The sequence below is a fragment of the Fragaria vesca genome, linkage group LG3, assembly GCF_000184155.1.
Source record: "Fragaria vesca subsp. vesca linkage group LG3, FraVesHawaii_1.0, whole genome shotgun sequence".
In the NCBI taxonomy this organism is placed as follows: Eukaryota; Viridiplantae; Streptophyta; class Magnoliopsida; order Rosales; family Rosaceae; genus Fragaria; species Fragaria vesca.
Genome location: NC_020493.1, coordinates 17,114,702 through 17,141,177, shown reverse-complemented (window position 1 = coordinate 17,141,177; position 26,476 = coordinate 17,114,702). Strand labels below are relative to the sequence as shown.

Here is a 26,476-nt window from a genome sequence, read left to right as displayed (position 1 = left end):
TGGCTTTGGTCAATAATAATTATCATCATTATTATTATTATTATTTTCATCATTATTTTTTGAATGATTGGCTGTTCTCATTTAATAATAATAATAATAATTACAACACTGCAAGTCTCAGTGATTGTTAATCGTAAACTGTCATGAGTAAAGGCTGTATGGCAAAGATTTAGATCATTGTTAACAAAAATCCAATACAGCAATGAGCTTAGAAAAAGATAGAGAAAACTGGCCAATTACTGAAATCTTCTCCATGGATCAAAAATGATTAGTATCGTCTATTTTTACTGTCCATCAAATAAGGTCAAGTCTGCCTGCAAAGCAGACATTTGCCAGAGGCAAACTAAAGCAGAATGGGGTTGGGGGAGGATACCAATTGAGAATCTAAGACACACAAGTGACACAACAACATTATGCAGACTAAATAATAGCCACCACTAGATGCAGTGGTTTAAGCAAGACGCAATAACCCAGACTAAATAATAGCCAGTCAAATTCACCAACACCATTGATCACATACTCAACCGGTTCGTGTTGGAGGATGCGGCATACTTCACCTCCTAAACCTAGTAACAGTTTTGTTTGAACCACTTCTGTGTTCTGTTCACATATCCTTTAGTTCTTCAAGTTCTTTTACCACTTGAATGAGTTGAATGATTCAAAACCATCTTTCAATAATACTGTACCAAGACAGCATTATTGCTTGATGATTTGAAAAACATGTCCCAATGGAGTTGCTACGATTTCAAACATGCCCCAATGTAAATCTTTCATAAGGGTTTTCCACATCTTTGTTGATGACTTCACAGGTTGCTAAACGCCTAAACCTACTTGTAAATCAGGCAACCATACATGAGAAGTGCTTGGATATCTTATGCAATATCTCTGGTCGACCCATGAGTTATGATAGATCGATCACTCGGTATTATTGCTCTCGTAACACGAGAAGAAGCACTGCTACTTCCATCAGTCACATATCTGGTTCATGTCTTACTGCCAATCTTGAGAAGCACTTAGGTATGCCCCCTCACATTCACTCAGGAATTACTACACACTTATGCTGGTATTTTTTTTCGAGTCCAAATAGGACTTGCTAACTGGAAAACTTATACCATGCAAAGGATGGAGCTCACTAGTCAGCTTTGCAATCTTGATAGACTAAATAGGCATGTAAGGTGGGGTGATTTGGAAAATAAAAAGAAAGTTCACTTTGTCAACTGGGTTCAAGGTTGCTGACACGAACCAAGTTATGCTTGCTAATCCTGCAGTTTCGAGAATTTCATAAACTGATTCTGGTATGTCGATGTCTATCCTTCAGCTCAAGTGCCTTTGAGAGAGCTGCTCACTCATGAATCTTAAACCTCCTAGCTACCTAAAGAAGCTCTAGCCTCTAGTACTGGGAAGTTTATGTTTAGATTTCATGTGGTACTAGGACTTTTTACCTAAGTTTAGTTATATCATACAATCATATCTTTTCCATTACCATCAAGATTGTTGTTGAGAAAAGAATATCAGGCTCCAACTATTTGCATCACATCTTGTTTTCATGATCATATCATGTTTCTCTATATATATATGGTTTAGAGTTTGGTTTTATATTTATAAGATTTCAATATTCCGGTAATGAAATTTTACTTTGTTTCTCTTGTTAATTTATCTAGGGTATAGTATCCTTTTAGTTTGGTTTGACTATTTGAGTAATCTCATTTAGTAATTCTCAGGTTGGAACTTCAGCTGTTCACGTACTTCTCAGTACAGCTAAAAGTGTTTCTGAGAAAAGCCCCAAGCAAGATTGAAGAGACATTTTATGGTGGCATATATGAGGCTTCAGAGTCTTGATTTAGCCATTTTCAGCGTCTCTCCTACAACATTGTTAGTCCTACTCCCTAAATTGGTAAACCAAAAAGTAGAATCCATCAATGATGAATCAATTTTTATAGTGCAATAGACCTCTCAACCTTCACAAAGACATAGAACAGACGAAACGGTGGATACACCGGGTGCGCTGTATAATTTTCACGAAACACATCCCACATTGGAAAACAGAAGCCAACACTAACGCTTTATTTAACGCTGCTTCACAACATGTGTCGCCGGGCTTGGTAACGTGAGCTTGTGACCCTAGTGGGGGCACGAGGGAATTGGAACATTTACTTTGCGCTAGCGGGTCGGTTTCGGTCAGGCTTCAGTCTGACCCGCCCGTTCCAAGCGGAGAGTTGGATCATGTGGCTTGAGCGAAGGCTCTGGGTTACATGGTCCTTAGAGTGGAGGGCAATGCGTGAGGCTGGTTTCACAGAGCCAGCGACTACCTCCCGCTCCTTGCAGTGGAAGGATAACGGCAAAATGGTTTCCACATTGCTGTTTGGTTTCAGATATTTTGGGATTGAAGCAAAAGTGAGCTGCATTTGTGTGCTTGAACAAGAAGGGATCCCTCTTTTGCTTTGTCAGATTCTCATGTACCATTTTGTAGGTATGTAATAATGTAATTGCATCATTTCGTTCACTCACTTCACTGATGATCTTGCTTCAAGTTCATGAAGCCATGAAGCCGTTACTGGTGTGTTCTAAATTCTTATAGCTAAGTTATCTACTAAGGGGTACAACATTCGCTTAAATGACGGTTTTTTTGGTAGGTGATCTTCTGTGTTATTATTGTTTTGCAGCTTTTGCTATATTTTGTTTGTCCTAAAAGATTTGTAGTTGAGAAAGATTTCATGAGAAATATACACGTAGTTCAACTAGTTGAAATCACAATGCTTTCTGTTCTGAATGTGTACAGACTAATGAGGGAATATCACTCATGGTCATTCTTTCTTGTTAGTGTCATCTAAATGAGATGCTTTATTGTAGTTGAGACTTGAGAAGGATGCTGCCCAAGTAAGTCCCACCTACGTGACTAGAATTCATTTCTTATTATTGTAAACAAAATTGATGAGCTGCTGTTTCATGCTTTGGACAGAAACTTGCTAATGTTCATTTATGTTTTAATGTGTGAAGGAGAGGAAGCAGTTGGTAGCTAGAACAAGAAGTTTTAGAAAGGCTGCTATGGCCAAAATTACTAGAAGATTTGTATGAAGCTCCATGCCTACAAACATCTCCAACATTTTATGTCACATATAGTAAGCAAAAGATTAGGGGTTATGTTTTGATTTCTCCTAGTAGTCTCAACCATAAAATATGATTGTATCCAAATATTAGGTCCAAACAATACTTAACAATTCTACCTTAGGATTTCAGCACAGTACTTCATGTATGCTGCAATCACACATGTATGAATTCAGATCCTTGTCTTGCAAAGTGCTTTTCATGGAGATTAAATGGCTTACTTTTCATGCTAAAGCATTTCTCAGAATGGTATGGTGTTCCTGAATCCTGATATTATTGCCAGTGTGGGACTTTGATTGAAGCTGGCTGTTTATTGGCTTGGTAAACCTCCATGTTGCATAGAGCAGATGCTATCTGTGTGTTTTTGTTATGATAAGAATGAGTGAGAATAATTGATGGAGTTACTGGCATTCGTATCCCTTGGGAATTTATTTTGAACAAGTTATCCATAATCCAGAACCATTCATTTTTTGTATGCTTGGAATCAGTGAGATAATTTCCATCAGATTGCTGATGGTAAAGATGTTTAGGCCTGTGTTATATTGATACGAAAGTCTAAGCTAGCTCACTTCTTGCAACTTATTTGATGCATGGTTCTTAGTTCAGATCTTTCACATATATATAATGCTGTCTTGTTGAATGTTTCATTATATCATGTATTGATAGCTCATATAATAAACATGGAGATCAAAGATTAGGAGCTTAAGACTCTTTTGAGTATTAACTAATCAAACAGAAGTATTGGTGATGGCCAGGTTCATTTCAACAATTTATCCAACTCAAGCACAACTTGTTTTAAATTCTGGCTTGTCATTTGATTTTCCATGAACTCATTTGGGAGGCATAGCTGTTCAATTTATCAAAGGCTGTTTTCTGTAGAACCTCCTGATAATATCACATTTCAAATCCCATATGTCGAAATCCTTGATCTCACTCATCTTTAGAGTCCTGTTTCTGATATCTTTAGGTAATCACATTTGCTGAGGTTTTCTTTAACAGTCAAAAATTGCTTTATGAGTGGCATCATTCCTAATGGACTAAATCATACCATCATTACCTCCACCTTCGTTCTGGATTTGTTTGAATAGAAAGCTCAAGCTTATAGACATATAGGGCAAGGTGACCATTTGTGTCACCCCATGATATTTTTTTGTTGCATTATGCATAGCAGATTAGCAGTTAGGACTTCCAAATCTGGTGTTTCTTTGTCGACGACTTCACCCGTTTTTCTGGCCTACTTGTAAATCAGGAAACTACACAGATAGATGCTTGGATATCTTCTGCAGTCTTTCTGCTCAAGCCATGAGTTATGACAAATCCCTAGTTTATTGCTACCCTGATACAAGAAGAAGCATTACTACAGCCATTGGTCACCACGTGGTTCGCCTCCCACTGGCAATCTTGGAAACACTTGTGCTGGTATGCCTGGCTCTCATCAACCCTAGACCCTAGAATTACTTAACACACTTGTGCTGGTAATTTTTATAGTCCAAAGTAGATTTGCTGGCTGGAGAAGTAAGTCCTCCTCATGGCCAACTCTGAAAGTCGGTCGCTTCTTTTATTCCCTCTTCTGCCATATAACCATGCAAATTAAAGGATTGAGCTCCCCTGCAGTCAGCTTTGCAATCATCTTGAAAGCCTAAATAGACAATTTCTGTGGGGTATTAAGGAAAATCAAATCAAGTTCACTTTGTCAACTGGGATATGGTTTCAATCCCAAGGATGAGGGAGGTGTGAATAAAACTGCTGAAATGAACCAAGTATGCTTGCTAGAGCTGTTTGGAGAATTTCATAAAGTGAATTTGGTATTCTTCAGTGCTTAGCTCTAAAACTATGGAGAAAGTTTTTTCATGGTGCTAATTTTCTTAGAGATGACCACATGTGGAGGTTTGGTTTTACCCTTTCAAATTCCTCTAATTTCTTCGAGCAAGTAAATGATTTTGGGATGACCATAGCTCACACCTTAAACTCAATGATCTTTTATGTTTTGAAGGTTGTGGTGCTGTTGTTCAAAGTTGGGGAGGCTATTCTAATTGTTGCACTGTCAACCCGGATTCTAATAGTTGTTTGATTGTTACCTGAAGTTGTTGGAAATGTGCAGTCTGAATGTGCTGATGATAGACCACCCTACTTGTATTGCTGGAGAAAACTCACTCGTCCACATATGTAAGGATATTCCATAGAACGCCCCAGATCATTGGTCATGTGGAGAGGTTCTGGCTGCTAGAATGGCTTCAATGGTTTGTTGTATGTAATTTGGAAGTGGAGAGATAACTTCTAATTACTGATGCCTTAGACGCTTTTTTGCTGTGTATGGAAATGTGCCACTCTACTGTATGGAAATGTGCCCAATCTGTAACCATGGAATAACTATGTTGTGCTGAGCCACACTACTATATACTTGTATAGAATGTCTGATCCACCCACTACTCGGTGCTTCTCAAACTCTCATCGGAGTGTTCGTTAAAGGTATTGATCAAAAACTGGTTTGATAGTCCCATCTTTGAAGCTGCTTTTTTAACAAAGAACCTCATTTCCTATATGCCGACTCGACCCAATTGGGGGTGATAGCTTGCAGGGTTCCCAGTTTGTTGATTTAGAGGGGAGGCGCTTCATAGTAATTCTAAGCAGGCATTTGATTCATTACTTATGCAATGACTGCTGCGTTCCATACTTAAAACTCGATAAAACATTACTTATGCAATGGCTGCTGTGTTCCATACTTAAATTCGATGAAACTACCTAGGGCCGTTGAGCACATAATAATATAATAACTATATAAACGATGCACAACTTTACCGATTAATGATGATAAAACAGTTTTACATCATCCCCTAATCTTCTTATCCTGTTCATAAAGTTTCCTGGCCATAATAAAATGGGGTAAAGCATCTGCTAAATTTTATGCCATAGAAAATGAAAATCCTACTTTTTAGGAATGCAAGTGTGTTTGGAGCAAAATATACTCCAGGGTACTTACTTGCTAGAGGGCATATGAAATCAAGTTACTGGGGGCGCATAGAATTTCGAGTTGATCGTCTTAGATTACGACCAGGTAAGGAAGCCTGAGAGGAACTAGATTCAACTATATCTCCATCACCAATTCGGCTTGTTCTCAGCTTCTCTTTCCTGGGTACTACAGGTGGTTGGCTCTGAGCAGCGCAATCTGGCTCATCATCTTCCACAGCTTCTGCTTTTGGTCTAGTATATGGCCATTGAGTACCACAACTTGGACAAACTGTTTCACCCTGAAATTCATCAAGCGGATTGATTAAGCACTAGAGCTCTGTTTTCTTTACTACCAATGACCAAATATGTCAATAGGGGAGTCGATAAGCTAATCAATATCAGTGAAGAGTTTGGCAGTTTAAGATCTATTCAAATATAGTGCAAAAATTACGGCCTTATGAATATAATATACCTTCTTCTTATGACTATAAAATTACAGCCTTATGAATATAATATACCTTCTTCTTAGCAAACAGTTTTCCAAGGCAGTACTGATGAATTCGAACCTTACAATCCTCTTTTTGACATAACACTGCCTGTCAGACATAATACACCACCAAATTATCATATAAGAGAGCATCAGCAAAATATTGACTAGTTGTACTAGAAATAATTTTCCTAGAATTAGAATGATAGAGCAAGAAAGAAGCATAAGAGCAAGGCTGTAACTTGAATTTTTTGATAATGCTAAACAAGCATCCAATTTTTGAGCAGTCAGAAATTTTAAAATTATGGATTGAACAATGGTGAGATAAAGCAAGAGACCACCTTCACCCCAGCTTCGTTACACACTTCACATGAAGGAACATCATTATTGCGAAACCAACTTCGCAGATCAAGGAAGGATCTGACACCAAGTCCAACATGACCCTCAGCGGTGAAGGAAAGCCATTTATCCCGTACAAATTCATCAAGAGTTTTTTCCTTCTGGGACATTGAAAAGTTCTTCAATGCAGCAGGGATATGAAATTGACCTTGTGATTGTGATGATGTACCAATGTTAACCTAAAGAAAGACCACCAGAGTTATGAAGCAAAAAAGTGCAAGTACAACATTAGTATCCCTTTGCTTATTAGTTAGTGCATCCCAATTGATTTTACTGTGATTCCTTCGTCTCAAATTCAATTTTTTTTTTCTCTTCTGCAGCCTCATTAATTTTAGAGTGAGTGTACATTACTTTAATCTTAGACAGTGTGCACCATAGATCAATTAGTTTGGATAAACAAGACCATTTTACATTGTCATAACGGATGGGTTACGAGTCTATTACTCCTCAATCAAAGAGACAGTGGTTGGGTTGTGCTGCCTTTTGGTTTCATTCGTTATATACATCTCAGATATCTAATCACTTGTGTAAACTTGATCAAAGTAATTAGTTAAGGAGAACAACTCAACCCTTTTTCTTTTATCGGAACAAGGGAGTCTACATGAATCCCTAACAAGTTTATAGTTGAGCCTAAGTTGGACACACACACACACACCTACCTAGAGCTCTGGTGTTCAGTTTCTATCAAGAGCTTTCTACAAAAACTTAAACCACCAATAATCCATTTTGAGAACTTCCTTATTGGATAAGTCCCTACTCAACTAACTACAGTCATCTTCGATGTTCCTATTTCGTGTTTGTAAAACTGGAATACAGGCAGCTAGGCAGGCAAATACTTGCCTATTTCATCCTCACTTCTTTCAAAACACATGACCTACTTTATCAACTAAGTTATACAAAAATCAATGCAATACAATGACAATGACTTGCTGGAAAATAGAGTCTGTAAGCAAAAATGTCAAACCTGATTCTCTAATCGTAGATTAAGAGCATCGCTGCTAGATATGGTTCCTTGAGCAGCTTCTTGCACTATTGCTTCTATCTGATGATTTCAAAAGAGTAGACCAGAAAGTACAAATGAATTAGATAATATCATAATAAAACACAACAGCAACATTAAGCCACATACAATATCAAAAAACTAAAAAACTCATTAAGCCCTATATTTGACTTATACTGTTCTAAACATACTCATCTGCACTCAATGCACAATTGCATACGATTACACACCCCATACGTACAAAGATAACACGGAAGATGCTAAAGTAAGATAAATTTGTCTTTCAAAGGAGTAATTATAGCAGAAGCCCTATTCCTACAAATTAAAACAGTCTATGAGATAAGTGCACGGAGATTCTAATCACTTGTATCCTTTTTGTTTAACTATTGGCCTTTAAGGCTCTTTGTAAAGCATGAGCTGCTATGTCTCGCTTCAGAAACACAAGTGAAGAATCTTTATAAATTCTACTAATTCACCAATTGTCCAAAGCATCATACATGATCATTTGGAGGATACAGATTCTTCTGTAGGAAACATGCAACTGAAAAACAAAATGGATTGGCTTGGGAAAATACTTATAAGCAAACAACGAAATAGAAGGTATTAGAAAATAAAAAGAAAGAACCAAAACGGAGTCTATAGGGGGGCATATCAAATGCATCAAAGGACTGACTTAATAATAACACAAACAAGCAGAAGCACTAGGTAGGGACACAAAAGAAAGTAGAACACAAAAGAGCCTGAGTCCCACCAATATTGGTCAGTTAAGGAAATACCATATTTATATCATAGCACAGATCAATGATAAGTTTAACATAATATAGTGGTCAATGACGCTCTGGCAGAAATAAGCCAAAAGAGACTCTGTCCTAGCATTAGCTAATAGGACACAAATTTTCATAAAAAAGTCTAGTAGATTCCTATCAATATCACGGTCAACCTAAAACGTTACAGAACTCAAGTGTACGATTTCAGGACTAATTTCCACACCCTCACATGCAACTTAGACTGTGATAAGTCAAATTTCAATAGAACGAAGTCACTAGAACTCAGGGGTCACATATTGATTTAGTAGTTTCATGGACAGCAGAATCAAAAAATTTAAAATCGACAAACATTTTGATTGTTTCCTGTCATGTATGTCTATCCTTCAATTTTTGATTATGAAATCCCAATCACTCGAACATTTCAAGTAGTGCATAAATTGGTCAAGTACTCGTCAAATTTAGACCTGTGTCACACAGCAATAGCAAATAGATTCAAATATTACCAAATCCAGCTACAGATTTTCGCCATTGGACTTCACCATCCTCAAGTTATAGAGAGGGAAAGAGAGATAAGAAAGAGTGGAAGACTACAAAATGTTGAACAAGTGCAATTTTGACAGTGCCTAAATCTAACATTCACCCTAAAACATAAATGCAAGACGGAAGATTCCAATCTCATTCCTATTCAACTTCTCAATCTCATTCCTATTCAACTTCTCATAACACATGACTTGAGGAGATATAAACTACCAGTAAGATCATCAATTTCAGATTTTGGTTAGCCAGCCATAGAGAGCAGGTGACTTCAGACCAAACCAATAACTGAACCCAGGTCAGGAGAAAGGATTCACACCCCCTTCCTCAAACTCCATGTGAAAAGAATTGTGGTTGAAGTTTCACTGTTTCAGCCAATACATGATCCTCTAGCGCTAAGTCCTCCAGATTTCCAATGAATAATGCAACTGTTACCCTGCTTACTCCACTTGGCTATTGCTAGCTTGTCAATCAACTATTCCCACTGATAAATCGCAATGCTACAGTTTTTAAGGTTTTTTTGTTTTTTTTTTTCTTTGTTTGTAGTTGTATGTGGCTTAATGCCACTGTTGGGTTTTATCATGATATTATCTAATTGAATTATATTGTCTGGTCCATTCTTCATCAGATAGAACAATAGTGCAAGAAGCTGCTCAATTTAATTAGTCAGTTGGAATAAATGACTAAAGTGTAAGAGGATGCTCGTTTTTAAATTGATGGGGTTGGATAAGATAGCATCGGTGATCTTGTATGTGGGATGGCATAATATGGTTACCAAAGGGTATGATGTTGAGATGAGAGAATGAGGTATAGACATGTGCATTGAGTTTGTTGAAAGGCTGTGATTACAGCAGAAGCACTATTCCAACCAACTGCAACAGATCTATGAGAGAGGTGCATGGAGATTCTAATCACCGGTATCTTTTTTTTTTAACTTTTGACTTCAAGGCGTCTTTGTAAAGCATGATATGATATATCTCGCTTCAGAAACACAAGTGAAGAATCTATATAAATTCTACTAATTCACCAATTGTCCAAAATCATAAATGACCTTTTGGAGGATACAGATTCTTCTATAGAAGCCACGCAACTGACAAACTAAATGGATTGGCTTCGGAAAATACTTATAAGCAAACAACGAAATAGAACGTGTAAGAAAATCAAAAAGAAAGGGCCAAAGAGGAGTCTATAGGTGGGCATACCTAATGCATCAATGGACTGACTTAAAAATAACATAAACAGGCAGAAGCACAATGGTAGGGACACAACAGTAAGTAGAACCCAAAAGAGCCTGAGTCCCACCCATATTGGCTCAGTTAAGGAAATACCATATTTATATCATAGCACAGATCAAAGATAAGTGTAGCATAATATAGTGGTCAACCACGCCCCAGAGGAAATAAGCCAAAAGAGACTCTGTCCTAGCATCAGCTAATAGGACACAAATTTTTATACCAAAGTCTAGTAGATTCCTATCAATAACATGGTCAATCTGAAACAAGATATAAACCTCAAGACCACGATTTGAGGACTAATTTCTGCACATTCACATGCAACTTCCAGACTGTGCCAATTCCAACAGAACCAAGTCACCAGAACTCAGGGAACACAATTTAGTACTTTACATGGACTAGCAAAACCAAAATTTATAAAAAAGACTAATATTTTGATTGTTTTCCTCTCAGGTATCTTTTTAGTCTATCCTTCAGTTTTCAATTATGAAATCCCAATCAGTCAAACATTTCAAAGAGTCCATAAGTAATCAAGTACTCATCAAATTTAGTCATGTGTCATGCAGTAATAGCAAATAGATTAAGATAATATATTACCATATCCAGCTACGGAGTCTCGTCATTGGACTTGTCCATCCAAATTATAGAGGGAAAGGGGAATAAGAGAGAGTGTTGAATAAGTGCAATCTTGACAATGCCATATCTAACATTCACCCAAAATTAGAGCATGTAAGGTGGAAGGCAACTATCTCATTCCTACTCAACTTTTCATAACATATCTCCTGAGGAAATATAAACTATCATTAAGGTAATTTCAAATTTTGGTCAACCTGTCGTAGAAAGGAGGTGATTTCAGACCAAACCAATATCTGATAGTCTGAAACCAGGTTGGGAGAAAGGAGCCACACCCCTTTGCTCAATATCCATAAGAAAGAATTGAGGTTGAAGTTTCAGCCAACACATAACCCTCCACCTCTTAGAATCCCTCCAGATTTCCAATGAAAAATGCCTACTCCTTTGGCTTGTGGTAGCTTGTTCTATGCCCTCTACAAATCACAATACTGCACTAAGCCAGTAGTGGCAAACGAAGGGAGGCATTTCAAAACCTCAAGGAGGACCATACTTCATTTCCAATGGAGAAACCACATCTCAGCATTTTCTTTTTATAGTGGTTAAGGCCCTAGGATCTTTACTCAGACTTTACGATATAAGCAAAGATAAAACAAATGAGCACAGAAACAAACACAGCGGAATTATAGTGGTTCAGCTATAATTAGCCTACATCCACTTTGTGATCTCTCTTGAGAGAATCACTAGCACTATGGAGAATAACAACTTGATTACAAGTACTTATTGAAATCCCTATGCTAATCCCCAACTCCCTGCTAGATCTCTTATCTCTCTATCACTCTTGACTCTCTAGGTCTTGTGTCTCACACTTAGAGAATCCCCCTGCAGCTCCCTATTGTAGGGGCTGCTGATACAATAAGATTTTAGGACTCCTAAACCTAGCAGACAAAATCCTAACAGATCTTGAAAGATTACTTTCCTAAAACTTATAGAAAATCCTCTTTCCTTTCTGGACTAAGATTTTCCTGCCAAATCCTTAATTTCCAAATCATATCAACGAGCCAAAAACACAACACTTTTTTGACTCAACAGATGCACCACTGCTAGCACAGAATCTATTCTAATCCCCTCCCTTTTGAACACATTGTTCCACTTTGACAATTCTCCAAACAAGTGCCAAAATATTAAACACCAGAACTAGTTTACTCTCAATCTCTTGTAGTATTTAGGGTAATAAATTACCATCCACCTACTCTAAGAGAACTGCTACTCTAAACCTTTCAAACTCAGTACACACCTCTATTACCTCAATCTCAATCTGACCCTTTGATAACCTACTTATGCCGTTAACAAACAAAATCACCCATGCTAGCTTATCGAACCCAATCAATTTGATCACAACCAACTTGATGTTTAGTCATGTATTCCGACCGACTGATTAACTAAATTGTTGACTCATTTTTTCTGAAACTCAAACCAGGGTATAGACAATCTTAAAGACTAAATAAGCACAACAAACACAGGCAATTAGAGTGTAGAAAGATTTAGGACTTACAATAGCCTTATAGAAAGCGATCTGAGCAACCGAATAGGTGGTTCCCAGCTTGGATTCCTCATCAGACACATTATTGACAACTCCATAATAAACCTGACCATCATATTGATTCCTGCATCCTCGCAGCTCCAACTGAACATACGAAAGGGCCTTGTTTATCCTCAGAAGATAATCATCAAACGCTTTCCGACGAACACCTATTTCCACCACACAAATAATCATCAACTTTCAACTCTTAACCTAACAAACCATAAAAATGTTACCTTTCAAACAAAGTCGAGTAATTGAAGTTGAATTTTGATATAAACAAAGGACTAGAGCAAAGAGGGAGACCTGGGTTTTCTCCGGTGAGCTCCGAGAACATGCGGTGGAATTGGGCCTCCTTGAGTGGGCCGCGAGAGAGGAGGGCTTGAATCAGAGTGTGGTGCTTGGCGTTCAGTTCCGTCATTGTTTCAAAACCCTAACAACAAATTAGGGGAAATTAGGGTTTCGGGACTCGGAGAGAAGCAGGAGGGTTTTGGAAGGCGGGAAACAAGTGTCCTCTCAAGGGCACCTCTTCTAAAATTAAAATAAATAAAAAATAAAAAAGTGAAAATGATACTCACCTCACATCTCATATAAAAAAGGGCAAAACAGACCCAGGCTAAACCCAAAATCCAAGTCTCCGGCGAGCCGTGATTTCTCTGGGCATTTGGAAAGTCAGTCAGGTCAGTACAATTCTCCATCTTCTTTTGTTCTCTCAATATGATTATGCTTTTGGATTAGAATCTCTGTTTTGGGTTGTGCTCTCTCATGATTCATTTGAAATTAGGAGCTTATCCGTCAACTGGTGGGGGTTTAGTCAGGGGTCTCGTTAATGTGTTAGCAAACTGAACTGGGTGCATTGTTTGTTAGGATTATCGATACTGTACTGCCACCGTAAGCAATAATTGGGCTAAGAACCCAAGCCACTTTGTTTCGTAATAGTGCAGTGTTCATACTAGAAGCTCAAATCTATCTTTTTTGCTGTGTTATACAAATTTTGTACTATGGTCCTACTGTTTGGAATTGAACTTAGAGCTTAGAGGCTACTTGAAATTTTCTCTTCATTGTTCTTGTCTTTATGAGAGGGTGTCGAGATGAGAAAAGAAACAGGAGGTTGAAGCCAAAATCAAGGAGTTGGATGAGACGGACATGGAAGGAGGTCTGACTGAGGAGAAGAGAAGAGAGCAGGAATTGGCATTTAGAGAAGATTAATTTGGGAGGCAAATAGCCAAGCAGATAGGGCGACAGAAGGTGATAGAGACTCAAACAACTATTGACAAGATAGTAAATTTTAGAAGCAAAAAAGAATTTGACAGAAAAGTTGGAGATGGAGCTCGTATTATGGTAGAAGAGGTAAGTTTCATTGAGCAAGAAATTATCAGTTTCTTTGCAAAATCTTTATTTAAGCAAGAAATACCTAAGACGGGGAAATAAAGGCATCAATTGGAATCCAATTAGTTACAGAAACTCATGGCCTTCCAAGGGTAAAGAAATACAAAGGACTGCTTTTAATAAATTTCCAGTTCCGGATGAGTGTTCTTTGGCAGTGGTGCAATAAAGTTGTGAAGTGGTAAAAGGAGACCTGATGGAGGTAGGGGTGAGTTTTGTACAAATGTCAGTAACTGACAAGTCAAACGTATAGCCATCCTTATGCAACAAGGCAAACTATTTAAAAGTTGGGTAGGTGTCAAGCTTTTACAAGGTTATTGTCAAGGTGTTGGCTGGGGTACAATCTTGTTTGCCCAAGCTGCTTTTGTCAGGGGAAGACAATTGGCTGTAGTCGATAAGGTGAGGAAGAAGGATGTTGGGGGTTTATTCTAGAAAATTGATATTGAAAAAAGCTTTCGTTCATGTTGAGTGGTTCTTCCTGAATAGGGTTATGGACAGTGAAGGTTTCAGTGTTAGATGGAGAAACTGGACCAGCGGATTCTTGCACTCAGCAAATTTTGTCTATCATAATTAATGGGCGGCCTGTAGGAAAGTTTGTCGCTGCTTGGGGGTTAAGACAAGACTTTACCTTCTGTGGATTGTTTTAGTAGACTTGTTGAAAGAGTTGGGAGGATGAGGTTGAGATTACAAACTTACATCTGGAATTTGCTGACAACACTTCCTTCTTGAATGGGGACGAGCAGATATGGGCAATCTAAATTTGACTCTGGAGTGTTTTTGTTTGCTATCAGGGATGAAAACCGACAAAGCTAAATGCTCTATGGTAGGAAAAGTAAGGGAAATACAGAATTGGAGTGATTGGCTCATGGGATGTATAGGCCCTGGACCCTTAAAATATTTGTTCTCATCTCTAGGAGATAATCCTAGCTCAACCTCATTCTGGAACCCTGTCTTTGAGAGAATGGATAAGAGAGTCGAATGATAGAAGTTTCAGTTTTATCAAGGGTAGCAGATTGGGCTCTGATCAAGCTTTTGAGATTTAGTATGTAGATATTAGCGGCAGATAGCGATTCAAATTACGGTTAGCATGAGAATAGTTGGGATGCTAAGCCGGTTCTTAAAGGGGCAAGCCAATTTTCCCTTGAAGGGGTGGGACCAATTTTCGCTTATTTTCAGTCTTTTTTGCTATCTTCTTTTCGTTTCTCGCAGTTTTTAATTTTCACTTAGTTTCCCCCACTTTATTACTCATAATGTGTTGATAGTTAAATTGGACTGTGATGGTTGGCCTAGTTTTTACTCAATTGATCCAAAAGACATTGATATTTCTGTGTCTGAATGAGTAACTATCTATTGGGAAAAAAATTGTACTTAATTATCTAGTGATCCTCTTGGATTAGAGTCAGGGGTCCTGAATGTATAGATTTAAAGTAAACTTCTGTGAAAAAATGTAGTTGGAAGTAGTTCCTCGTAACGTAGCCTTTTCATTTTTGGGAATATTTAGCTCTTTACATGGGATCGACATTATAGTAAGACTATTTCTGGAGGCTTGTTGACCAAAAGGTGTAATTAGATTTTTTTCAGAATTTCGTTTTTCTTGTGTTCTGATATATTTTAGTAAACTAAATTCTGTGCATTGTCGTTAGGATTATCAAATATGTGGTTAACTATCGATGACTATTGGTAACTGTACTGTGATCCCAAGCAATAATTTAGCTAAGAACTGAAGGCATTCAGGGGTCTATCACTTTCTTTTTTTAATAGGTTTACAGTATCAATGTCAGGGAATCCTAGGTATCATACAGAGAAATCAATTTCTCTATATGCTAGATAATCATTATGTTAGGTAATCATTTTCTCGATATGTGCTACAATTCTAAACTAAGATCTACTGTTTTAAATTAAAATTAAAGTTTCGAGGCTAGTTGTATTTTTCTTTTCATCCTTAGTATTATGCACTTCTCAAACTTTATGAAAAGGTGGGGGTGAAATTGGTGCCGGGGGCTGGGAGGGGTATAAAATCTTGAAAAAACTGCAGTGTCCAAAGAAGATTAAAGCCTAGAGCAAGGGGAGTTTTGGGGATATTGGGGGAGGATAAATAGGATGTTGAAGCCAAAATCAAGTAGTTGGATAAGACTTATATTCAAGGTGGTCTGAGTGAAGAGAAGAGGATAGAGCAGAATTGTTGAGACCACAATGGAGGAATTGGCGCTTAGAGAAGATTAATTTTGGAGGCCAAGGTGATAGCATGTAAGGATTTTACACAAAATAGTAAAAAAAAATAAGGAGAAACAATTTCACAGAAAAGTTGGAGATGATCAGTGGTACTGTGGTAGATCATTCAAATTTGATTGAGCAAGAAGTTATCAGTTTCAGATCATTATTCATGCAAGCAAGACCTAGTACGGGGGATTAAAGGCCTTAATTGGAATCCATTTAGTGGCTGAAAAGCGAGGTGATTGGAGAGGCCTTTTGATGATAAAGAAATAAAAAAGACTTGCTTTTGAGTGTGAAATCTCCCAGATTCAAAAGGGTTTTCTTTGGGAGTGCTGCTATTGGAAAGTGGCAAAAGGAGAGCAGATGAAAGTAGCTTTTGAGGTCTTGAGGATATGGGTGGAAGACCAACCTCTGACGTGTTGCTTTCCAAGACTTCGGAATTTCAACTTTTCATAACTCTCCTGTTGACTAGTTTGCTACTGATTGAATCTGCCCAGCGAGCTGAAATATTTGTTTTATAAGGAACCTATAAGACATGGAGATTGAAGAGGGATCTTCTCTGATTAATCTTTGGGAAGGAGTCAAATTAGCGGAGACAAACTTGATGTTAGGCAGTGGAAGCTGGTGTCATTTGGAAGTCTGTCTTGTAAGTCAATTCATCCCTTCTTTCCTTGTTTAAGCACGATAAAAAATTGAGTTTACAACCCCATAGTGTACCCGGAGATGTTAACACACGTTCGGAATCTAATGGTTTCAGATGGGAGTTAAAGAATCGTGCAAAATGGTTCTTTTATGAGGCTCATCAAGCAGCTTCCAAGCTCTTGCCGGTCTTCCTCCCCCTTGGCTGGCGAAAGAGCCTCTCGTCCATTAAGGTCTAAGTTGTGCTGTACTCTGGGCCAGGATAGTCGAATATCTTCCTGTTCCCCAGATATAGAATTTTCCCCTTTTGCAAGGCCCAGCCTATCTTTCTCTGTCTGTGTTTGTGCTTGGGTTGCCAAGGTTCCCCCTAGTCAAAACTCTTGGTTGGCTTGCGGAGCATGACTGACGTGAATACTTGTGATATACTTCAATGAAGTAGGCTGCAGTGTTGCGTATCTCCACATTGGTCTGTTCTATGATAAAGTCTGGGAGAAAGAGAGCTGGTCATGTTTTTCTGCAATGTACTGCTGCGTCTTGTTATGGCAGAGAAGGTTGTGGAAGCTGGGTTGAGCTGGGTGGCTTTAAATGTGTTTGCTGGTCTCTTATGTGGTCATCGTTCTTCTTTTAGTAAAGGGAAGAATGCGAAAGTTCTTTGGGTTGCTGTCTTTTGGGAATGGTTTGGGTTATTTGGATGGAGTGGAATAGAAGAATTTTTGAAGCCTATATAGGAGTGGGGATTGAGGAACTTCGGGGGAGGCTTAGGTTCTTATCATCCGGATTGGCTTCCACCCCTACTGAATCAAAAACTCATCTCTTGTATTGTCCAAGACTGGAAGGCTGCTGTAGCTTAGTTTTCTGGTTGTGTTTCCTAGGCTTTCTTTTCTTGCGTGTGTTATTTGATCTTGTTCCTTTTCTGCTGTGAACTTCTGCTTCTTAAATCTCTGCATATGCTTGTTCTCACCATTAGAGACAGGATGTGATTCCAAATGGCATTGCACCTAATATTTTCATAATCACATGTTTCAAGTAGTATCATTCGAGAACCTGACAGTGATGTTTCTTGTCTACTTCTAGATATTTAAATCTACTATGGTAGTCTTAATGGCCCTATCACGAAATGCTCTTGTCGCGACTGGCTTGGTAGTTTTTGCATCTGCGGGTTTGGCATTTCCTTTTTACATGGCGTAAGTAGAATGTTGAACTCAATGACAATGAATACAAATAATCTCATTTCCCTAAATTTAGAATAATGAGGCTTCTGCTATGCAGGTCATCAAAAACACCCGTCATCGATCCAACAAAGCCACTGTCACCTCAGGCAACTTTTCGAGGGCCGTATATGAACACTGGTTCCCGTGACGTTGGACCTGATCATCAGACATACCCAAAGAAGTGATGTATCTGGTATGATATCTGCTCTTGTGAGTCAGTAAACATTAACCTGCATTTTGCCTGAATTGAATCTGGCTCGAATTTTTTCCTCCAGATGAATGGACATGCCTGCTTTAAGCGCTGTCTTGTTCTACCACATAACTAGATGTGTGAGACTTGAAATGCTCCTCACCTTATATCAAATTTGTAAAATTAACTGAGTGAGATTTCATTTTGTGACTCGGGTATGTAAAGAACAAATATATTGGTATAAAGTCCAGACCATGGGGAAGGATATTTATAATTTGACTTGATCTTAAATTAGTTTTTATTTTTCTTTTTGTGAACACAAGTTTGATTGATAATCTCATTCTTTAGCTGGGTGTAAAACTCTTTACCGACATTGACTTGCTTCCATATATGCATGTTGAATGTCGAAGTTAAATGAGATTTGCGCCTGTAAGGATGAATCCAATCAGAAATCTTTTGCTCAATGAAACTGTAAGTAGCAAACGAGGCAATCTTCTCAAATTTATGCCAATACTCTTAGGTATGCTGGCGGTCACATGAATATAGGAGCAACTTTCTATAGCAAATTAGCAATAGATCAGCTCGACAATAGACTCTATATCGAGCTAGTATATTTCTATATAGAATTGATCTACTTGATGTCTTAATGTATCAGATATGTTTCTGCAATTGAAGTAGTTCTATTGTCAAAGAACCCTTTGGTTTTTTCTAGTAACGTCTAGACGCCGACGTTCTCTGATCAAAACGTGGTTTACTGTCTCCCAAAAGTTGTGGCTGTGACTTCACCGATGGCCGGTACAGTCCACACCATCAAAACCACAACCAGTAAGCCCCCGCCACGACACCAAAAACAAACAGTTATATAGTAGTTGTACTCGACATTCCCTCCTGAAATTACCGTTAGGCTCCACTGAAAGCTCCACAGTTCCCTCAGAAGCATCTGACAAAAACGAACAAGAACAAACCCACACCCCATTTCAAACTTGCACGCAAACTCCTCCCATCTCCATTTTCTTAAAGACTCAAACTTTTTTTGTTTTTTCATCTCAGAATTGAAGACCCTCAAAACCCATAATGGCAATCTTGCTCTCTTCTTCTGCTTCTGCTTCAATCTTCACATCCCCACAATCCCAATCCCTCAAGCCATCTCTCCCTTTCTTGATCTCCACTGTTAACCCACATCGAAAACCTTCAGGAAGATCAAAGAGGTTCTCTCCTTTAAGAGTAGCAACCCAGCCTCAGACCACTGACCTAGGTCAACCCACCAAAACAAAACAAGATGGGGAAAGTTACAATCTTGAGAATGAGGTTGAGGATGAAAGCTCGGGAACTAAGTTCAATTGGAGAGATCATTGGTACCCAGTTTCTTTGATTGAAGATTTGGACCCTAAATTGCCTACCCCATTTCAGCTTCTGGGTCGAGACATTGTCTTGTGGTTTGATAGGAATAAGCAGGAATGGGTGGCTTTGGATGACAAGTGCCCTCACCGCCTCGCGCCATTGTCTGTAAGCTTCTTGCTTCATTCTGTAGGGTTTAGGGTTTAAGGTTGGAAGATTAAGATAAAAGTAACCCAAGTTTGCTTCTTCTTTTTTATTGTGGAATCAACTTATGAATGAGATCCAAATTAGAAGTGTGGTTTGTGGATGATTTGAATTGGGGGTTATTTGGTTTTGCAGGAAGGGAGGATTGATGAAGGTGGAAACTTGCAGTGTTCATACCATGGATGGTCATTTGATGGCTGTGGATCCTGTGTTAAGATTCCACAGGCTTCACCTCAAGGTCCTGAAGCTCGGGCTGTACGGTCTCCAAGAGCATGTGCTACAAGGTTTCCGACACTGGTGTCTCAAGGCTTGCTCTTTGTTTGGCCTGATGAGAATGGTTGGGAAAGAGCCAATGCCTCCAAGCCTCCAATGTAATTGATTCTTTATATATCTCTTTGTTTTGTACTTCCATTTGTGAGAATAATTTTAATTAGGACTCTTGATTGTGATGTTTGACGTGTATTTTAATGTTCAATATGAGCAGTTTACCTTTGCCCTGAATACTTGAATGAGATTATGATGTGCTGGTATTTGTTTAATGTTCAGGCTACCTGATGAATTTGGCAAACCTGAGTTTTCGACAGTGACAATCCAGCGTGATCTCTTCTACGGCTATGATACCCTCATGGAAAATGTGTCTGATCCTTCCCACATTGACTTCGCTCATCACAAGGTACATGGTTGAATCTAATATCTGGGTGTTTTATCTTTTCTTTCTCTATGTAAACAGATAGAGGTAAGTAGTTTGTAGGATGGTAATCGTAAAGGTTAGTAAACTGAGCAGTTGGGGAATTGTAATAGCATAAATCTACCAAATATTCTCATTATACATTAATGCCCCTGTGGTAATCATATGTACTTGTACTGCTTATCTGTCTGAGTCCATCTTTGAATTTGTATGTATTTTAGTATATTTTGTAAGGTTAATCCCATATGCTCTGGATTGTGTTTTTGCATGGGAATGCTATGATCCAAACCTTGCTAATAAGGCTGTTGGTAGAAAATGGACAATTGGGAATATGCTTGATAGACTAAGGAGCATTGTTACTCGACAATTTGAGCACATGTTTTTGGTATAGATAGTGCTTATGGGTGAAATCACTCTGCAGGTTACAGGAAGGAGAGATAGAGCGAAACCTTTGCCATTTAAACTGGAAGCTAGTGGCCCTTGGGGCTTTTCTGGAGCTAATGAGGGCAACCCGAGGATTACTGCTGAGTTTATAGCGCCTTGTTATTATTTAAATAAGTAAGTCTCATCAGCCTCGAATTATGTCTAGACTGTACTTAGATGCTATCAACTCATTGTTTCCTTGCACCCAATGTTGTCAAAGTTCAATATGTTGGTCATGGAGTCTTGCACAGTTTCTTAATTTTCATAGTTTTAGGGTATGGGAATTCACCCGATGAAACAATGGTGTTTAAGCAAGTAAATTCTAAGGTTTAAGAGCAGATCTCATGACCTAGACAAGGATGAATCGTATAGACTACGGATACAGAATTTTTTCACACGACAGTTAAAGAGAAACCAAGTTTGGGAGAGAAGTGAGTTAGGTGATGGTTCAGTGACTCAAGATGAAGGTAGAACTGAGGTAGGAATGATCAGCTTCTACCAAAGGCTCTACGCAAGAAGAGGTTTGAAAACAAATGGTGAAAGGACTAGTAAGCCAACCTGGTTAGAGATACCTTTTAACGAGGCAAGGATGGCTGTTTCTGATAGTTTCAAGGACTAGTCACCTGGCCCTGATGCTAACAGACCGAACCCCCACCAATAACTAAGATTGCTTGGGGTTGGACAATATATCAAATGTTGTTCTAGTTTGGTTGGATAACTAAGATTACATTTATGATAAATCTGGTTGCTTGGGCTGTTGTACCTTTTGGTTATGGTATGGTATTGTTTGTTTGCCATATCTTCGCTAGGTGTTTATAGAATTATTACAGCAGGTTGGTCTAGTAATTAGGGGGCGCCCGTTCGGTCGCCTTGGCTCTTCTACTAGAGTTCATAAACTATGGAGGAATATTATGAGGGAAGATTCGATGATAGATGTTTTGAGGAGTTTCATGGAAGTGGGAGTATCAATTTAGTCACTAATGAATTTACTTTAGTCTTAATATCCATTGTGGGAGTATCATGCTCAATGGACAGAATTTAAAGGTGGAGGTAAGACAAATCGGAAAAGAAAGGGATAGAAAGGGATAGACTTCAACACTGAATTCAAAAAGCCTATGTATGGGGAATGGTATTATTGATTTCTTGCTGCAAAAGATGGGATTTGGTCAGATTTGGAGAAAATGGATGGGGGCTTGTTATAATTAATGGTAGGCCAAGGAGGTAACATTGAAGCCACATGGGGGATGAAACAAAGGTGAATTATCCCCCTCTTTATTGTCCTTGGTTGCTGATGGTATTAAGTAGGATGGTGGATAGAGCCAGGGAGGTGCAGTCAGTAGAAGGACTGATCCTTGGCAGACAAGTAGCCAGGATTTTGCATCTCAGTCGCTGATGGTACATTTTTTTTTTTTGATGGAGAGCAGTATTTGTGTGATCTTCTAATATTGAATCTTTTCGCATATTCACTGGACTAAGAAGCAATAGGGTATTTCATTGCTGCTATTAATATTCATGAAGGTGGAGGGCTTAGCATCTCATTTGGGATTTATGAGAGTTGGCTACTGAAAGACTAGGGCTGCCACTTGGTGGTAAAACTAGGGCACTGCACTTTTGGGATGCTATGGTGAATAAATTGGAGAAGAAGGTTTCTAGATTGGAGTAGAGCCTTTGATGCAGTCAGTTATAAGCAGTGTGTCAATCTGTTTTATTTCTCTTTTTGGATCCCTTGTGGAGTAGCTAGACATATCGAGAGATTGATGAAGTCTTTTTATCGGAGGCGGATGATGGAAAATATGTATAAATCAATAAGGATGTGGTATCTAAGTGAAGAAGAGAGGCAGTTTGGGTGTGGGGACTTTGGTGAGGATAAATGAGGCTTACTTTGAAAATGGTCATTGATATTTCAAGAAGAGAGAGGTTCTTATTGTATGGCGTCATTAGAAATAAATATGGGCTGAAAGCATTTTGTTATATGTGTCATGTATCTGGGAAGAAAGTTGGTTAGAGAAAAGGCATTTTGTCATTCCTTATTCAGGCTATATAGATTGTCTCAGTAAATCAATTTCCAGGGTGTGCACAAATTTCTCCATTAGATTTTGGGTTTTCTAGGAATTTGAATGATAGGGAGATCCGAAAATGCTTGTGTTCATCATTTCAGCCTGAGAATGTGGTGCTGGTTTCAAGGGGGAGGGGGTCGGTTTTTCAAAGGAAAATTTTCTTGTATTCTACTGTAGACATCTGGTGGGCAACCCTTCTCATTCTCAGTAAATTTGAAGGGTAAAGTAATTCCCAAGGCATCAGGTGTGTGTTGGATTTTTGGCTGTGGGAAGTTGAATACTTATGATATGGGTCAGAGGAGAAACCCTTCTTTTGTCCACCATCTCTCATTGGTGTCTGATGTGCAAAACCACTGACAGTGTGAATCATTCTTTTGTCCACCATCTCTCATTGGTATCTGATGTGCAAAACCACTGACAGTGTGAATCATTCTTCATCGAGAGTTAACAAAATTCTTGGAGAAGGTTTCTTAACAGCACACCTTCGTAGTTTTCAATGGAATAAAAGTTGTTGTTCTTGACTGGACAATTTTAGCCTTACCACTTACCAGAACGAGAGTTGAAAGTACTACACACACAAAGCACATATATAACATTTATCTTTTGATGAGCTTATCGAGCCTAAAATATAATTATATCTAGGATAATTGTACTTATTTTCTTCCTTGTATTTAATCATGTTTTTATTCCTATTTACTCAGAATAGAGATTGATACAAAGCTTCCACTAGTTGGTGATCAAAAATGGGTTATATGGATTTGTTCCTTCAATGTTCCAATGGCACCAGGGAAGACTCGCTCTATTGTTTGTAGTGCTCGAAACTTCTTCCAGTTCAGCATGCCAGGGCCTGCTTGGTGGCAGGTGAGAACTTCATGGTTACTTTATTTTCTTTCTGTGATTTATTACAACCCATTAGTAAACGAGAACAGGTGGGTGTTGTGTTTTTGTAAACAACTTTTACTCATTGCAACTTAATTGGATAACATTTGTAAGCCGAGAGGATAGAATACATTTGATGGTGATAATGCAGTTCTTACACTAGCTGTAATTTTTCCCCACTACATTATGTAGCAGTACACCGTTTAAAAAGGCTAGCAGCTTCGAAAAGTATTGTCCATAAGCTGGAAAAGTCTGCTGTCCATTGGTGTAGATATGTCACTTGGTCTTTGGAAGCAGAAGTCCAGAAATAGATTTCATTAAGTTATAGAATAAGAACTTAGATAGTTGAGTTGCGAAATCTAAAATTAGTTTGTTAAATGTCGAATATCTTGATCCAGAAAGATTATAGTATCCAAGTTGAAAGGTGACATTTTGATCAACTTAGACAGGGTTTTGAATAGATATTAAGTCTCAACTTTTTGCATAGAACACCTCACGTTTAGTTTCTTTAGTTAATGCTGGTTAGTTGCATGAAGGTCTATACAGCCATAGAAGTAGGAATCCAGTTGGTAACTTTCCAGATTCTGAGCATTGGATGCCATACAATCCCTCAACCTAGCTTTTGATGACCTTCAATTGGCTTATATATGATATGTGTCAACCATATTGAAGTTTACTTATTCTATTACTGTTTCTACGGCTTTCACAATCCATACTTGTTCCTGTGTCAACCAAGAAGTTTCAGATTTGTACAACAATTTATTTTTTGCCGCATAATCAAATATTTGTGCTCAAAATATGGTTCAATTTCAATTTCTTTAACAGATTGTTGTGTATCCTCATAATCTAGGATTTCCCTCATACTTGAACTTCAGTTTTAAATCTGTAAATAATTTCTGTTTTTCTGTACCAGTCGAATAATCCTAAGCTTTATGCTCAACTATTTGTTATTTCTTTTTCTTGAACAGAATGTTTTGTATCTAGGATTCCCTCATATTTTAACTTGTACTGTCAGGTGATTCCTAGATGGCATGAACATTGGACTTCAAATAAGGTGTATGATGGAGACATGATTGTCCTTCAGGGTCAAGAGAAGGTCTTTCTATCCAAGTCAAAGGAGGAATTTGGTGATGTTAATAAGCAGTACACGACAATTACATTTACACCCACACAAGCAGATCGTTTTGTCTTGGCATTTCGAAATTGGCTGAGGCGGCACGGGAACAGCCAACCTGAGTGGTTTGGTACAAGTGACCAGCAACCGTTGCCGTCAACTATCTTATCAAAACGTCAGGTCTGGGAAAACAGCATTTCTTTCCTTTCTTTAAAACACTATCTTAAACAAAAACAAAAATAATTCAATCACTACTACAGCTACTTACAATTCGTTTCGGTTCATTGGTCTCTATCTTTTCATTTTGTTATGCAGATGTTGGACAGATTTGAGCAGCACACCCTTAAATGTTCATCATGTAAAGGAGCTTATACAGCATTCCAGACATGGCAGAAGTTGCTAACTGGAGCAGCAGTTGTTTTCACCTCAACGGCCGGGATCCCTTCAGATCTGAAGTTACGGATCATTTTGGCAGGGTTTGCCCTAGTGAGTGCTGGGTTAGCTTATGCTTTACATGAACTGGAAAAGAATTTTGTTTTTGTTGATTATGTACATGCTGACATTGAATAAAGATGTATAGATAGGGAGTAGTATTGCATCTGTAAAGAGACTTCTTCGTACTTTGTGTAAGGCCTTAGAAATTAGAAAGTAGTTTGAAAGCGTATCATGGTTGATTATTAGTATTAGCATCATAAGCAAAAGGGTTCAAGTCTAAAATTAACCCCTTACTTGAAGAGCCATTGGCTCCATTTGGGTGATAAAACAATTGAAAAGATATTGATTATATGTATTAAAATGAGAGCTTTGCTATTTATCTAAGCAATACATTAGATTGGAATGAATGCTTTATGCTTTGCCTTTGTTATAAATATAGTTGGAAGTTGGAACTTGTCCTAATTGCCATGCCTTATTTCTGTATCCAAAATTCCTGGCATGTTTGTCAATAGAATGTATTGATATCTCAAGAATGCTAGCTGAAGTGTTCACGTAGGTCGAAATTAGCTTATAGCGGTTCAACTAACGCTTCTAAGGGGAGCGGGGCAAGCAAGAAAGCTTGTCATCGATGAGTTACTTAGGAAAAAGATGTGTCTCTCCCTAGCTCTGCATGGGTTTTACTCAGCGGCGGCAGCAGTCGACAAAACTCCTAAACTGACCGGCAACGGTAATTCTCTTTTGACGAGGAAGGAGATCTCTTCTCGAGTCTCTTTTTCTCCAATCAAAGGCAGTGATGGATGGCTCTATCGTGCCTTATATGGGCGGTGATAGATGTCGAGTCCAACTTGTGGTGGTGATGGTGGCTTTGTTCATTAGAATCTCCTAAACAAATGTATTGGTTGTTCTCTTTTTGTTCTTGCCTTTGGGTTTGATACAAGGGAGGAAGCAATACAGGCCGATCGAATTGTGGCTTGGTATGGAATGGGAACGTTGAAGAGGATTGGAGCGCTAGGAGGTGGCTTGTTTAGCGGCGGTTGGGAGCCCTCAATTTAGATCTTTGCGTCTCAGATCTC

At 38.5% G+C, this 26,476-nt stretch overlaps 3 protein-coding genes across 4 annotated transcripts; 2 read left to right on the top strand and 1 right to left on the bottom strand.

The window, feature by feature from the left end:
* Nucleotides 1-5,881: 5,881 nt before the first annotated feature.
* Nucleotides 5,882-13,343, bottom strand: LOC101300426. The gene is made up of 7 exons (XM_004294470.1): nt 13,204-13,343; nt 12,932-13,058; nt 12,599-12,795; nt 7,905-7,982; nt 6,883-7,119; nt 6,573-6,650; nt 5,882-6,353 (listed from the first exon to the last, which is right to left on the bottom strand). The coding sequence occupies exons 1-7, from the start codon at nt 13,321-13,323 to the stop codon at nt 6,111-6,113; spliced, it is 1,080 nt and encodes a 359-aa protein (XP_004294518.1). The 5' UTR covers nt 13,324-13,343; the 3' UTR covers nt 5,882-6,110.
* On the top strand, nt 13,290-18,548 carry LOC101313490. Of its 2 annotated transcripts, XM_004294515.1 has the most exons (4): nt 13,290-13,305; nt 17,939-18,048; nt 18,134-18,268; nt 18,351-18,548. In XM_004294515.1, exons 2-3 carry the CDS (start codon nt 17,954-17,956, stop codon nt 18,258-18,260), a joined length of 222 nt encoding a protein of 73 aa, XP_004294563.1. In that variant the 5' UTR covers nt 13,290-13,305; nt 17,939-17,953; the 3' UTR covers nt 18,261-18,268; nt 18,351-18,548. The 2 variants fall into 2 exon arrangements, with proteins under 2 accessions (XP_004294563.1, XP_004294564.1); XM_004294516.1 differs by lacking the exon at nt 13,290-13,305 and having other exon boundaries at nt 17,955-18,048; nt 18,134-18,537.
* Nucleotides 18,549-19,239: 691 nt separating this feature from the next.
* On the top strand, nt 19,240-25,810 carry LOC101295785 (pheophorbide a oxygenase, chloroplastic-like). Its single transcript, XM_004294454.1, has 7 exons — nt 19,240-19,771; nt 19,943-20,178; nt 20,354-20,480; nt 20,917-21,053; nt 23,677-23,836; nt 24,870-25,148; nt 25,284-25,810. The coding sequence occupies exons 1-7, from the start codon at nt 19,340-19,342 to the stop codon at nt 25,536-25,538; spliced, it is 1,626 nt and encodes a 541-aa protein (XP_004294502.1). The 5' UTR covers nt 19,240-19,339; the 3' UTR covers nt 25,539-25,810.
* The last annotated feature ends 666 nt before the right edge of the window (nt 25,811-26,476 follow it).